This window comes from Desmodus rotundus, chromosome 6, assembly GCF_022682495.2.
Source record: "Desmodus rotundus isolate HL8 chromosome 6, HLdesRot8A.1, whole genome shotgun sequence".
In the NCBI taxonomy this organism is placed as follows: Eukaryota; Metazoa; Chordata; class Mammalia; order Chiroptera; family Phyllostomidae; genus Desmodus; species Desmodus rotundus.
Window position 1 is genome coordinate 97,260,870 of NC_071392.1, and position 14,436 is coordinate 97,275,305.

Here is a 14,436-nt window from a genome sequence, read left to right on the forward strand (position 1 = left end):
TCAAAATAACACATTCTTTTATAATTTAGAACAGGATAGAGATCACTCTCTACAAAGAAGGGTAAATAAAGCCTTATAAGGGAAATTAGAGTACAGTATTTGTTTTGACAAAAATATAATTTATGCAAAATTATTTTACCTCTGTGAAATTAAGAATATATTTAATGACAGTGCCTACTACTGGGAAAAACACTGAGAATCCTCTTGAAATCACAAGGTATATCCGGATACAGTCTTATATCCACCCTCCAAACTTTAATTTGTTAGGTAAGTATACTCTGGAGAGATAATCTGATGATAGGAAGGTCAAAGCTTGAATTTCTGCCTTCATTTTAGAGTCTGCCATTATTTCCATCTGTCAATAGAAGTAAAATACAGTCCACCAAAGGCCTTGATACAGTTCTGTCAGCTCAACAAACATATGAATCTAGACTTGTTTTATCCTCCAAAACCACGGGCAGCAGTCTTCAGGGTCAGCTGGGAGGTTCTGGAGCTGCAACAGCTAAAACGATCAGGGGACTACCCAGGGGAGATGCCTTCGATAACCAGGAATATTCTGGGGTCTTCACAAATCTGTCTTCCCCCGGTGAACTGTGGCACGGCCCTGACAGTGGGTCTATCACTACGATGAGGCCGAGAACAGACAGGCCCCACCCGGGGAGCTCGCCTCTCAGCCATCAGGATTCGAGGTTTCAGTGACCGTGCACTACCAAACGACACTCACCTTAGTTGCTGGTTACATAAAATTTCAGGGAGGATATTTCCAAAATATTGTGTGAAAAGGTGCTACTGAAGTCAGACAATAAAACATATGACACGTGAATTTGAAGAAGAAACATACTTCTTTTCTCCAACACGGCTGGCAAGTAACATAAGGTCTCTTCAGGATGCTGTCAAGTTTCATCTGGTCCCGTTTTGTCAAAGGAATTAAACTATCTTTAGGAATGTTTAACCTAGAAAAAGCAGATGGAAAACTAGTAAAAAACGAAGTGTCCTGTAACTTGAAGGTCGCACACATCTCACTTGTACCTATTGTACTGTTCCAAGAAACTCGGAAACCACAGCTAAGAAAGCTAGTGCAGATCCACCCTTTAAGCCCAGAATTGGGGGATCTGCACAAGCCCAGAATTGTTCAGAGTTGCCACTCTTCATGTCACCTCACAGGACCGCAACAGGAAGCCAGACGCTGGGTATGCCCCCAACGCCGACAGCACGAACTGCACGCGTGTGCACCCTGAGGCAGCTCCAGGGCTCCGTGGTATCGAAGCGCTGCGGTCCAACACCTCACTTGCTGCGTGACCGAGTGATGCGGCGAGATGCGTGTGGGATTTAGGTTTCACGGAGTACTCACGTCGTCGAGTTCAGTGAGAATGTTCTGGGCCATGGAGGTGAGTTGTCACTTTTCGCTTACTTGTATATGAACGCACACACATACACACACCTATCCAGTGTTAAATTTTAAAAAAGTAAAACGGAATTTTATCTTGGTATGTGTTTAAAAAATGGAACACGAAAGGTCCAGGACTTAGGGCGTGGACTATGTTTGAAGTCACAAATGCTGGATTTCCCAGGACAGCTCCAGTTTCAAAGTCTTCTTCAGTGTCCCCATAACTATAACCACTTGCCAGTGGCAGCTCCTGGATAGGGTGACAATTTGATTGAAAGGGGACCTAGAGGATTTCCCTGGAAGCCATGTTTCTGTAGCTAACCCACTTTTTTTTTTTTAATTTGGCTGTCCATTTATTTAGAGTGGCTTTTGAGAGAACTAATGGAATTTGTGAGTTGCAACCAGAGCTTTTCCAAGCCTTCCACCTTAATCATGGTCTGATCAATTGTCCTGCATCTGAGTTAGAGTGATTCACGCAGGCGCCCCCAAGGGACCTTGACCATGACACACAGCGCTAAACTGACCAAAGCTTTGATTCGCCGGAGTGTACGTACTCAAACATCAAAAATTAAATGTCTGTTCCTGTGTCCTCGTTTTGTAAGGACTGGTGATCACCCCAAACCTGTCATATTCCACACTTAGGAAACAAGCACCCGTCGTCACCAGAGTTCGCTCCCTGCTTGGAGGAATCCAACCAGCACGTTTAGGTTCGTTCTCACTGGCCGATTAAAGCGATAGTAAGGTATTTTTAAATGTCGCACTAGCGGAGATGAGTAACAGTGACGTCCTATGCTGAGGGACGGGTGGGCTCTTACTCTCCAGGGAAAGCAGAATAATTAACCTATCCGGAGGGCAGTCCAAACTCGAGACCACGCATGCCCTTTGACCCGGCTACTCTGGGAAGTCAGCCTGCAGGACTAATTAGAGCTGCTGGCGAAGATTCAGTTATAGGAGGGTGCAGCACAGTGCTGTCCCTCAGAGCAGAGATTTGGAAGCCACCCTGACGTCTGACTTTGAGCAACCAGCTGAACAAACATGGGCACACCCAGAATCTGAATTTGGTAATGTGAGACATGGAAACAAGGCTGTAGAAGAGAAATGTATTCACTGATATGGAAAAGTGACCTCATTGAGCTGTGTGAGAAAAGGACATTACAAAATAATGTTAGAAAATGAGCCCATTTTGTGAAAAGCTGTGATTATGCACAGAAAATAATATACAAAGGTAAAGCTGTTCATTTGAAGGTAACTTTTACCTTGTTATTTAATTTTTTCTGTAATGAATGTATACATTAAACTCGCCAAACTTTAGGTTCTCAAGTTTGTGTAACCTTAAAATGAGATTTTTTTAAATTAAAAATTTAAATATAAAATAAAATTGATTCATATATCAAATAATGTTTCAATGAATACCATTTAAGTAGCATCAGTGTCTTATACTTCCTAAGTGTAATAAATTTCAAAATACTTAAACAGTAAAGGCAAGACAAAAAATGTTTTCTGGCTACCTGGAGTTCAATTCACCAAGTCCACTTAAGACACCAGGAGCCGAACCAGCAGGAGCTGAAGCAGAAGCACGGCTGACCATACCGCCTAACCACGTGACCCTGAATCACAGGGAGCAGCGCGCATCAAAAGCAGTAAGAGCTTTCCCCTGTGGTGACTTTTGAGGCTTACTGGGACGTATTACAATGGGCCATTATTTTGAATATCCCAGTTCTACTACCCCGCCTAACCTTTTAATGTCCGAAGGGAGGAGACCAAGCCATCTAACAGCTGGAACTGTGAGATTATGGGCTTCAAAGGACATCGACTACAAGAGAGAGCAAAGATGTATTAGGTGAGGCTAAATGGCAGAGAAGTGGCACACTTGGTTTTGCAGCCAAATCTTTCACTTACTAAGAATGAATACTAAAGACTTCGTGCCCCCAGAGCCCACGGAAGTAAGAGAATCACCGAGCGCTCCACGAAGCCGGACTTCCAGTGAAGGTTTCCAAACCGCTCTGGAGCATTTCTGGACTGACAGGCTATGAAACTACGAAGGAACCCCTCTGGCCTGTATTTATTACTGATTGTCGTCTCCATCATCCTTTCCACCTGCTCTAAACATATACGGCAGGGACGCTCCAGGGGCACACCAGTGGCTCCCAAACTTGACCATGCATCAGAACCACCGGGGGGCCACCCCTAGACATTCCTATGCAGTAGGTCTGGACAGGGCCTGAGATCTGCATGGCTAGTGAGTGCCCAGGGGACGCGGGTGCTGCGGTCCAGGACCCCGCTTTGAAAACCACGGGGGCACAGTAGTTGCAGCTCCTAGTGCAGAAACGGGTGTTCATGGCGGGAGGAAAGGGATCGGCTGAGGCAGGGGTCTGGGCCACACATAACGGTGCAGTGTGACCAGACTGCACTGTTCCCTGCAGGCCCAAGGTTACTCCCGCAGGCCAGCAGAGTGGAGGATACAGAAGCCTCTGGCCTAGAGCTAATCCCGCTCTGTCATCTGCGGTGGCACTGGTCGCTCTGGGAGCTGGGACCACAGCAGGGAAACAGACTGGCCCTAGACTAGGACAGCAGCACCCCTGGTACTTTTGAGGGTCCTCCGCTTACTAGGGGTTGGTAAGTGCGTGCAGAAATAACCCCAATGAATATAAAGTATCTCAAGAGAGGAAAAAGAAAAATACTTTTCTGTACTTACCATAGATCCGTACTTATAAATGCACATTATTTCTATGCCTGTTGAAAGAGTTAACTTCAGAATTAGGCTTCTGGTATGTTACCTGGGGTTAGATCATTTCCACTCTCAAGTTAAGTCTAACACCTGCGGACTTCATTTTTGCGGACGCTACCAACGAAAACTTACGATTTAGTTTAACATGGCTAAATAGCAATAAGTTGCCTCAAGTGATTGTAGTCATTAATTTTAATCTAATAATCATATTCCTTTAAAATATTCATGGCCGTGCTCTAAGAGCAGAAAAGCACAAAACTACAAGCACGATTTCATTGTGACAGTTTCGAGTATGAGGGACAAGTTACCGTGCGGATCGGCGTCCACAAGAGTGACTGTGGGGATGTGAAAGGTGTCCCACAGCTTCTTGACCAGAAGTCTGGTGTTCAGGTCGGGCACTCCCTTCCCCTAAAAGCGAGATTGCAATGACACATTTTACTTCCAGAACAAAATCAATAAAACAACATCCTTATATCGGTAATAATATAAAAGTTGGATCTCCTCACCTTATACTTCAGGTGGTGGGAGACAGGTGTTGACTGAAAAACCTCACAATTCATACGACGGGGTGAAAAATCCCACCTGCACTTACACCTCTGACTTGTTCTTCCGGCCCAAGGACATATTTCAGAGGTCACGGTGGTAATAAAAACCCGACCTACTTGGATGTTCACTGCAGTGCCATTTAAAAGTGACAAAAACACTATAAACAGCCATCTCTCAACAGGGACACGGAGGGCAGCATTGCTCAGTGGTGGCATGACACATGCCAGCCGTCGGGCCAGACAGCCTGCGCTGACACCTCGGCTCTGCCACTTCTCAGCAGCACAGACCTGAATGAATCCCCAAACCTCTGTGGTTTATGGCTGTGTGACACTTTATGAGATTATACAGGAATTAAATTATTTATTAACTATAAAGCACATAGAAGAGTACCTGGCTAAAATTTAGGATTTAATAAACCTAAATGGTGGAATAATATTGTGAAGCCATTAAAACAGTTACGCAGAAAAGCAACTCACTGAGCATCACGGCGGTGCTGACAGAGAAAAGCGGACCAGCGGAGGAACAGGGCAGGGGAAGAAGCAAGATGGGGTTCAGGATGAGCTTCCTGTTGGACTGCTCTGAGTTCGAACTCCCTCTCTGCCAATCACTGGGGGGTGACACTGGGCAAGTTCCTTAACCTCCTTAGGCTGTGGCTTTATTTGAAAATCGAGGTCAATGTGCCTGCCACTTGGAGTTACAGCACTACAGCATCGTGGGGCTGGCCTCCCTGCACCCGAGCCCTGGGTTTGTGGTGAGTACCTTCCCGTGCCCCAGTGCCCCGATGTTAAAATGGGGTGATGATAGTGCCTACGTCCTAAAGTGGGTGAGAGACTTCACAAGTTGTTATGTGACAAATGGCAGTAACTGTGGACTCTGATCATGTAAAGGGCTCGGAGTCTGGGCACCCCGGGAACACTCGGTGAACAGCAGTGTACTTCCGTCTTTCCCTTCGGGGAAGGTGCCACGTTGACACGTGTCTGTGGTGGAGGAGTCAGAGCCCCGAAGGACAGCCAGTGAACAGGATCCCCGTTCTGACCCCTCAGAGGCAGCTACAGGATGGTCCCCTTGTGGGCGTGTCCCGGGAGTGACGGCAGCACTTGCCAATGGAACCTAGACGGCAAGGCCTGGAAGGCAGCTCACACAAGACGACAGACAGGAGGAAAAGGGCTGTGTGCGACTCTCCCCTCAGAGTGTGCACTACCACCCTGTGCTCTCCTCAACCCAGACGTGACCGTGAGCGGCACTCCCCGCGCACCTCCCCAGCGGTGGGACCAGATGTGACTCAACTCCCCAGGGCTGCACAGAGGCCACGGCACTCCCCTGGCATGAGCTGGACTGGCCTCCAGCCCACCCAGCACAATGTGAAAGGGCAAGAGGACGGGCCAAAGCGTGAGCCACAGAGTGCGCCCAGCTAGAGACCACTTCGGGGTTCAAAGACCACCTCTGATGTTTCTGAGGCCTCAGGCTGAACTTCCATCTCTACTTCCAACTAGGTGCCACCCCGACTCCCTGCTACCCTGTTCCCTGTTCTAAAACTACACTCACAACTCTCCCATGAAGAACTGACCCTTCCTGCTGCTTGTCCTGCAGCTTTCAGGGTCATGTGGCCCCACACGTCACCCCAGGGCCGTTTGGACTCGTCCTCACCTCCTGCGTCACTGTGTCCTTCTGCATTGGCCTCGGGGAGGTCTTTCATTCAGTCTTTCTCCTTAGCCAGTCCTCTTCCTTCCTTAAACGGACAGCCTCCTGCCTGGCTCCCCATCTGACCAATGACGAGTTCCCTCCCGTCACCCCCTTCCTCCCCAGTCCCAGACCTTCTGTGAGTGCCTGCTGGGACCCAGGCTGCCTCCCCGGGAGGGCCAGGCCTTCTGAGACTCCCTGCAGCTGCCCCACACCCGGCCTCCACAACACACAGCTCACAGTCATTACAATTACTGTGGGTCTAGGCAACCACAGTAAGTTTAAGTAAGTGAGCTTTTTTCCTTTCTAAACCTATGTTTTTATAAAGGTCTTTAAAAGCAGGAGAAAGCCAGCTGGGTTAGGGCAGGGGAACTTATTCTATTGTCATTCCACCCACCCACACCCCAGGCATCCTTTGTCCCCACTGCTTTCTGCCCTACCCCAGCCCCTATCACCACCACCCCAGCCTGGTGAACTCCTCCCAGACCCCATGGCAGGGAGCACACTCCCCCATGCTAACCGACGCCAGCAGTGCCTGGTGTGGTATCTCAGTGTCCTTTTCTGTGTTCTTTGCTGGTCTTTAAACACTTCTGTTTTTTAAAAAAGCAGGCTCCTTTTGATGGACTTGATGAAATCACCTGGCACACAAACCCGCGTGAGGAAGACAAGGGGCGGCGCTTCTCCCTCCAACCCTGCCCAAAGCCCCGCTCGCACCGTACTATGGCCGAGACAAGCAGCCCTGTGGGGAGGTGGGGAGGGGGACACCTGAGGCCCTTGCGCCCTCACTGTGGTATTAGGAAATCACTGATATTTATGGATCAGGTCCATTGCCTTGACTTAAAATTTTTTAAATACGCTTATTCATTTTAGAGAGAGGAAGGGGAAGAGTGCAAAAAACATGGATGTGAGAGAGAAACATCAAATGATTACCTCCCGTATGCACCCCGATCGGAGATCAAACCTGCAACTGGGTATGTGCCCTGACTGGGAGTCAAACCTACAACCTTTTGGTGTACGGGATGATGCTCCAACCAACTGAGCCACCTGGCCTTGATTTTAGTCAGATTTGAGGCTGTTTAAATAAACAACTTCGAGCCTTGGCAGGGTAGCTCAATTTGTTAGAACATCACCGTAATACACCAAAGTTGCAGGTTCGATCCCTAGTTATGGCACACACCAAGAAGCAACCAATGAGGGCATAAATAAGTGGAACCCCCCCACCAAAAAATCAATGTTTCCCTTTCTCTTTCTTTCTCTCCCCTACCCTCAAAAAATCAATTAAAAACATTAAATAAACACCTTGGAAATTCTTGTCTATGACGCTGAAGGCTGCATCACACTGACAAAAGAAATGTTACCCAAGCTGTAGAGATGACATCATAGACCCTCTCATGAGTCACCACAGTACTACGTTAGTCTCGGAATCCGAGTAAAGGTGAGTAATATACCGTAACCATGATGCACGGGGACATTTTGTTGCAAAAGTTGTCATCTAGCAGTCGCTGAAATGTTGCATCTTTTTCTACAATTAACAGAAATTTTGCATCTGTAATTAAATCTGTGAAGTTAAGGTGGACAAATTTAAGGCAAGAATATTTCACTTTATACTAAATACTAAATAATGGTGCCCTATAGATCAATTCTAAAGCAGCTACAGATACAGTATTTTCATTTTTACCCTGAAACATGTAAGAGATATTTATTCACACATGTAGTTATCTGTCTCTCGAGCACATGGCGAGCTCCTAAAAGCATCCTACAGAAGGGGCCATGGTGTGTGCATCTTGGCCACTGTGGGGTGTGGCTTGGTGGTTACACACCAGAGCCTTAATTTATCACAATAATGAATGAATGAACCTTCCACAAGTTTAAATAGTTTTTCCCTTCAAAGGATACTCCAGATTCCTTGAATATTAGATGGCACAGCAACAGCCTAAGTTAACAAAACAAAACAGTTTTTATTTTAGATAAAAAGTATAACCACATTTTAAAATTTATCACAAAAATCCTATATTTTCATTAAAAAAAAATACCTGCCATCAGAGATTTACACCTCAATATGAAAACAACAGGAAATATTTATTCTTCAGTAAGAAAACACACACAAGACCCAAGCCACTTCCCAGCAGGTGAGAACTTCTTGGGAACGCTGAGGATAATTTTGTGGCTTAAAAAGCAGAAACGGGGGAGGGAACGATGTCCTTGGGCAGGACCTCACAGGCACCGCATCGTGCCCCCCTTTCCAAACTGGTGTGCTGGCCCTGTTCACGCTGCTCCTTTGGTACTATGAGCCTCCTACACCAAAGCTGAGCTAAATAGTTTACTTTTAAGCATAGTAATTTCAGAACCAGAAAGTTTTTGTTTTTTTTTAAGAAATTTTGTTATTTATTTAATTATTTTTAGAGAGGGGAAGGGAGGGAGAAAGAGAGGAAGAGAAACATCAATATGTGGTTGCCTCTCACATGCCCCCTACTGGGTCCCTGGCCTGCAGCCCAGGTATGTGCCCTGACTGGGAATCGAACCGGCGACCATTTGGTTCTCAGGCCGGCACTCAATCCACTGAGCCACACCAGCCAGGGCCAGAACCAGAACATTTACCTAAATAAACTAAAGATTACCTAAACCACCATGCTAAAATGGCCAAGCCACTCTCGACCTGAAAACAACAGTCCATTTTTAAAAGAAATGTGTACATTTATTTCAATGACACTTGACAAGTGGCACATTTTAAAACTATACCTATTCCTACACCTATTCGTCCTTCAGTTTTATTTTAAAACCTTAAGCTCCAAACTCCGTAACAAGCAGGAAGCAGAACACACTCCTAAAACACAGGGTCGGAAAGGGAGCCCATGCGGTGAGAGCCCCGAGGCCACTCACTGTGGCGCAGCTGCAGTGCACTTGGGTGCCGTCTTCCTCCGTGTACCTGAAGTTGCCAGCGATTAAACCTTTTGATGTAGATAACTAAAAAAAAAAAGATATATTTTAAAACTTTTTCACAAATATATTTTATGCTGCAGAGTCATCCCTCGTGTGCACCTGCTAAAATATGTCTTTTTAGCTTAGACTGTAGTTTAAGAAATAAAGGAGAAAATATGTAAGTGTATTTAAAAATGGAAAATATTTGTTAAATTCATCTATTTTGGTCCCATTCATCCAAGGGAAATATTGAAAATACGTATCTAAATCTACAGTGAGAAAAAGACAGTATCAAAAAATATCAAAAGAAGGCACAGATCACATTTACTATTCTATTCTAATTTCTATACAAACATTTGGTCTTAAAATGAAATGTTTAGTGTTAAATGCCACTCACTATATGCAGACACCTCCTCGGCACTTTCAGCATACAGGAAATGTCATTGATGATATTGTCCACGGTGGTCTGACTGCCGAAGAGCTGGCTGTCAGTGTAATATATGTCTCTGCAGAAATTCAACACTTAATTAGCCATGTTCTCTTTGAATATGGCAAGTGCTACAGTTTTACTTGCAAAAAGCTTTAACTAGATGAAGCACACACTAATCTATCGTGTGGGTGAAAGTAATCTATTACCCACAGTCTAGTCGGACATAACTTTTCAAAACGTATAATGGAAGTTAATCTAACTAAATCTTGCGTTGCATTTTTAAAATTACTGATTTATTTATTTTTAAAGATTTTATTTATTTACTCTTAGAGAGGGGGAGGGAGGGAGGAAGAGAGGGGGAGAAACATCAATGTATCAGAGATATATCGAGCAGCTGCCTCTTACATTCCTCCAACTGGGGACCCGGCCCCGCAACCCAGGCACGTGCCCTGACTGGGACTCGAACTGGTGACCTTTCAGTTCATATGCCGACACTCAATCTACTGAGCCACACCAGCCAGGGCTCACATTGCATTTTAAAGAGTAATTTACCACAACAATACATTTACCTTTTGGTTGCATAAGTGTCGCTCTGTACTAGTTTATAAATCATGGACAGTATTTTAAGAATTAGAGCTGGAAAATAAGATGCAGTAAATGAGTTATTCATCATTTCTCTAATTCAAAACATGTAACAGCCACCAGTTATTTTCCATAACATTACAAAACTTATCTTTCCAAAACAGAAGTGGTAAGCACAGAATATAATTGCCTGAAGAATCAGATAAAATTATTGCTCAATGAACAGCAAAACTGAGACAATATGTTTCCACCAAATCATGTACCTGGAAAAGTTATTTTGGAATTACAGTTTATTTCCATGGTTAATGATGATACAAAATTCTATAAATTTATTTCAAGTATTACAGTAGTTTATTAAAGAACAAGTAAAATTATTTAACTAGGAATAACAAAAACCCTGAAAGTAACCAAATTCACTTATTACCAAAAGCTAAGAAAGATTAACTTACCAAAATTTTTAAGTGATTTTGGTGAATCACTTTTGATTTTTCTTGTGGTACAATGAGATACCATCTGAAGACCCACAGAATCTTCAAATCTGTCATTTTGTTTAAAGCAAGGGAATAAAGTAAAAAACAATTAATTTCTGAATTCCAAACAATATGCACTTAAATGTCCTCTTCTGCGTATCATTTAATCTGCATTTCTTTGCAATGCAAGCGTTACAGCTTCAGGACAGCCTAGGTTATAAGCTTAGATAACTCCTGATAACACTTGGCTAATTAGTGTTGCGACACATAAAGGCAGTTACAGAAAGTGTTTAAAATGAGTGAGTTACAGACCTTTGATTATGATGTGTTTGTGTGCGTCTGTGTTTCTTTCCTGGGAAGACATTCCGTGTATGTGAAACTATTTTCAAATACTTCACAATGAGCATTTTGCTAATTTTAACAATCTACTCAATAACTTAACTCAACTTAATAAGTTCTGAAATATTTCTGATTTACTTCCCAAGTTATGTGAAATGAAATTTCTATTAGATTGTTAAAGTGAACTACCGAGCTTGTCCTAAAGGGGGCAGAAGGCACCAGGCAAACAGGCCAGTTGTCGGGGGCTTCAAGGCTTGTTGCAATCCATCTTGCAAAATACGAAGCAAAATATGATTCAAAAGCTTAGATTTCATATTCGTTATATTGATCATAAAAGAATACTTAGTGACTCTCAGCCTCAAAATTACTTCTTCTGTTTCTATGACTTTCACGGAGATCTACTTTTGCAGTGTTCTTCATTATTTTAGTGGAAAGATTCTACAGGCTGAGGATCTCAGAAAAACAAACTACGTAAGTTCCAGGATTTTGATTAAGCTGTTTGCTGACTCTACCCTCGTGGACACAGGACTTAGCAGGGGAAGACCTGTTCGGAGAAAGAGCCTTTGGAACGTGCTCTGTGTTCAGGACACATTTATTTTCGTCTCCATATCAGGATTGGTTGTAGGCCCCCAGAACAAGTGGTTCGCTTTCTCAGCCCGGATGAGAATTCCCCCCTTAGAGTGCTGGAAAGCTCAGATCTCAGCTGGGAGCCTATTTTTAGCAGGACTGCAAGACTTTATCATATGCATTTTGAATTCCAACCTCTTCTAGAGCTCTATTCTTTATTCCTGGCATTGTTTTCCCTTTGCCTTATCTTTCGCGCCTACTTCCAGTTTATATAACCAGCCCTATGGTATGTATAGTGTAAAATCCCTTAAATCCTTTTTGGCGGGGTAAAAGCAATTTAAAAAATCCGACAAGAACTCTAACTTGAGTGAATTCGTACAATGGCAGAGATACTGCATTTAAAGACATAAAAAATGCAAAATGCCCACTTTATGTTTTCCCAGGTCGATCTGTTGTCTATCGTGAACACAGGTGCTTCGTTTCTTGCCAAGCTTGTGATTATGCCTTGGATAATATTTTCGATGGATGCAAGAACCTCAGAACTGAAACAATAAACACACCATGATTCTATCTTAATTCTGACTTAGGCCTTTACAACATGCAACATCCCCCCAGAGCAGCACTGAAGTGGAACAGCCGTGCCGCCGGTTGTTTTTTAAGCCTCAGTAACCCAGGTCGATGTTGTCTCCCACTACACTCCGCCATCGGGGCGCAGCATTAACGCAGCGGTACTGACAGTGGTTGCTTAGCAGACATTTCATTTGCTTGTAATTTTACTTTTCAAACAATTACCCATTGAAGTAGTATTTCCCTTTTAGATTAATGACTAGCATACAATTTATAACTACATTTTAATCTACCTTTCATATTAACCTATGTAAATACAAACTTGTTGGCTTTCCGTACTACTGTTTCAATTAAAAATGATGTCATATTGGCTTTGAATTTAATTCCCCAAACTTCAGGGCCAAAGTATGCGTATTTCAAAAGAAACACTGCTTTTTGTAGCTAATTACTCTAATTGATCTCATGCCTCAAATCAGCTCTTTTGAATTTTAGTGATGAAAAAAAAGGTTTAATCACTGCCATGGAAAGACTTGGCAACTATTGTGCCACTTCACAGCAAACTATTAATACTGAGCCCAGTTTCCTGTCAGCTGACTTTTAATTTCACCAGCCATCAGCTTCAAAACGATGCTGTTCAGTTATAAACACCGACTGTTAGCATATTGCCTAGAATTCAACATCAAACCTAGCAAATGGCTAACATGTAGATTCTTCTAAATTCCACTGGAACTCGCTTTCTTTGGAACCACACCTACCAGAAAATAAAATTTAAAACATTTAACATTTTCTAATATTGACGTGTAAAAACTGACTCTAATGTTCATTCTTTCCAGTTACAAAAAAAAAAAAAAATTAGTTGCAGGACCAACTCTGAGATACAGTCAGATTAATTTACATCTGAAATGTAAACAGGGGACTTCCACTCCCTCCATTCCCTCATCCTCATAAATTCCCCCTCAAACTAAATCCTTATGTAAAAATTTGTTTGCTTGTGCGTTTTTCTGTCTTTCTTTTTTTCTCTGATAGTTGGTTGGGGCTTAAAAATAAAAGACAGTCATTTATTTAGGCTGAACAACTTTGCTGATAAACCAGAAAAGCAGATCAAAGAAGCAAAACACTGGAGCATTTTAAGTGAAAGTTGGCAATAATGTGGACACATTTTCTGCAGTTAATTTCCAAGCTGGGTAGCTACAGAACCGCTGTGATTGATTTTTATCAGCACCACGCTCTGAGCTTTAATTTGCTATTAAAAAACCATCTAAAATATGTACCCTGTCTTCACTTCCAAGACAAGAAAACTGTACTTTCATTATAAATCACTTAAATGGTGTTGACTTCCTTGTTCATTTTGATGAAACACATTTATTGAGAACTCACAACATTATTTTTCTCTCGCTTTCTCCACCCAAAAAAAGTCACAAAAACTCGTTTAAATTTTATCCAAAAAAAAAAATTTTTCCCCCCTCAACTATGCCCTGAACTTCCTGACCCAAAAGGATCTCAGGCAACCGCGAGCCCAGCGATGGGGATGCTCCTGGAACATTCTAGAAGGCACCGGGGGTGGGCTGTCACTAGGCTTTCTGGAGTTCAGTAAGAATTCAAAGCAGGAAAGGGAAGGGGCGCTCAGGAAGGCGCCTTCTCGGGGTTCGGGGCTGGCTGGCCTCTACCCCTGGGCGGCAGCCTTCAGCCCCTAATACTGAAAGACAAGAAGCTGCAAGCGCACAGTTCCCCAGAGAGCACCCCCAACCCTCCGCCAGGCCACGGACCCTTCCCGCTTTCCACCTTTTGAGCACGTGCCCCCCACCCCCACCCCGCGGATCCCTTGTTACCTGGAGGCCAGGTGCGTGCCCACGCCCGTGGGCTCCCCGCCACCTCTCCTCAGGGCGGCCAGCAGGGAGGCCCTGTGCTGGTCCAAAGCCTGGAAGAACGAGGGCTCAGGCCCCATGGGCGCAAAGGCCATGCAGATGGACTGCGATGGAAAAGCTCCGAGTGCAGGAATCCAACTGAGCCCCAAATGGCGCGCGCTTATGGGCCAGGCTTTTCCCCGCGCTTCCTGGTTGAGGCCTTTTGCGCATGCGCACACCTTACCTTCAGAGACCCGCATGCTCTTAGCACCTCTCGTGGAGCAGAGTGGAGTGCGCATGCGCACACAGGGCACGCGCAGACGTGGGCACAGGGGAGGGACAATGTGTTGGGTCCTTCCTAGGGAGTGGTCTGGCAA

At 44.3% G+C, this 14,436-nt stretch overlaps 1 protein-coding gene across 2 annotated transcripts; it reads right to left on the reverse strand.

The window, feature by feature from the left end:
* Nucleotides 1-235: 235 nt before the first annotated feature.
* Nucleotides 236-14,175, reverse strand: SPO11 (SPO11 initiator of meiotic double strand breaks). Of its 2 annotated transcripts, XM_024559894.2 has the most exons (13): nucleotides 14,045-14,175; nucleotides 12,077-12,190; nucleotides 10,722-10,810; nucleotides 10,260-10,326; nucleotides 9,658-9,766; nucleotides 9,222-9,305; nucleotides 8,238-8,274; nucleotides 7,790-7,899; nucleotides 4,424-4,523; nucleotides 4,083-4,120; nucleotides 3,124-3,200; nucleotides 842-953; nucleotides 236-355 (listed from the first exon to the last, which is right to left on the reverse strand). In XM_024559894.2, exons 1-13 carry the CDS (start codon nucleotides 14,173-14,175, stop codon nucleotides 236-238), a joined length of 1,188 nt encoding a protein of 395 aa, XP_024415662.2. The 2 variants fall into 2 exon arrangements, with proteins under 2 accessions (XP_024415662.2, XP_024415663.2); XM_024559895.2 differs by lacking the exon at nucleotides 12,077-12,190.
* Between the last annotated feature and the right edge of the window lie 261 nt (nucleotides 14,176-14,436).

What these genes read in the sequence shown, in the direction of transcription:
- SPO11 (XM_024559894.2), bottom strand. Translation starts at nt 14,175, where the DNA reads ATGGCCTTTGCGCCCATGGGGCCTGAGCCCTCGTTCTTCCAGGCTTTG. An exon ending in GGCACGCACCTGGCCTCCAG is followed by an intron (nt 12,191 to 14,044) that starts GTAACAAGGGAT and finishes TTATTGTTTCAG; the next exon opens with TTCTGAGGTTCTTGCATCCA. An exon ending in GACACTTATGCAACCAAAAG is followed by an intron (nt 9,767 to 10,259) that starts GTAAATGTATTG and finishes GAATTTCTGCAG; the next exon opens with AGACATATATTACACTGACA.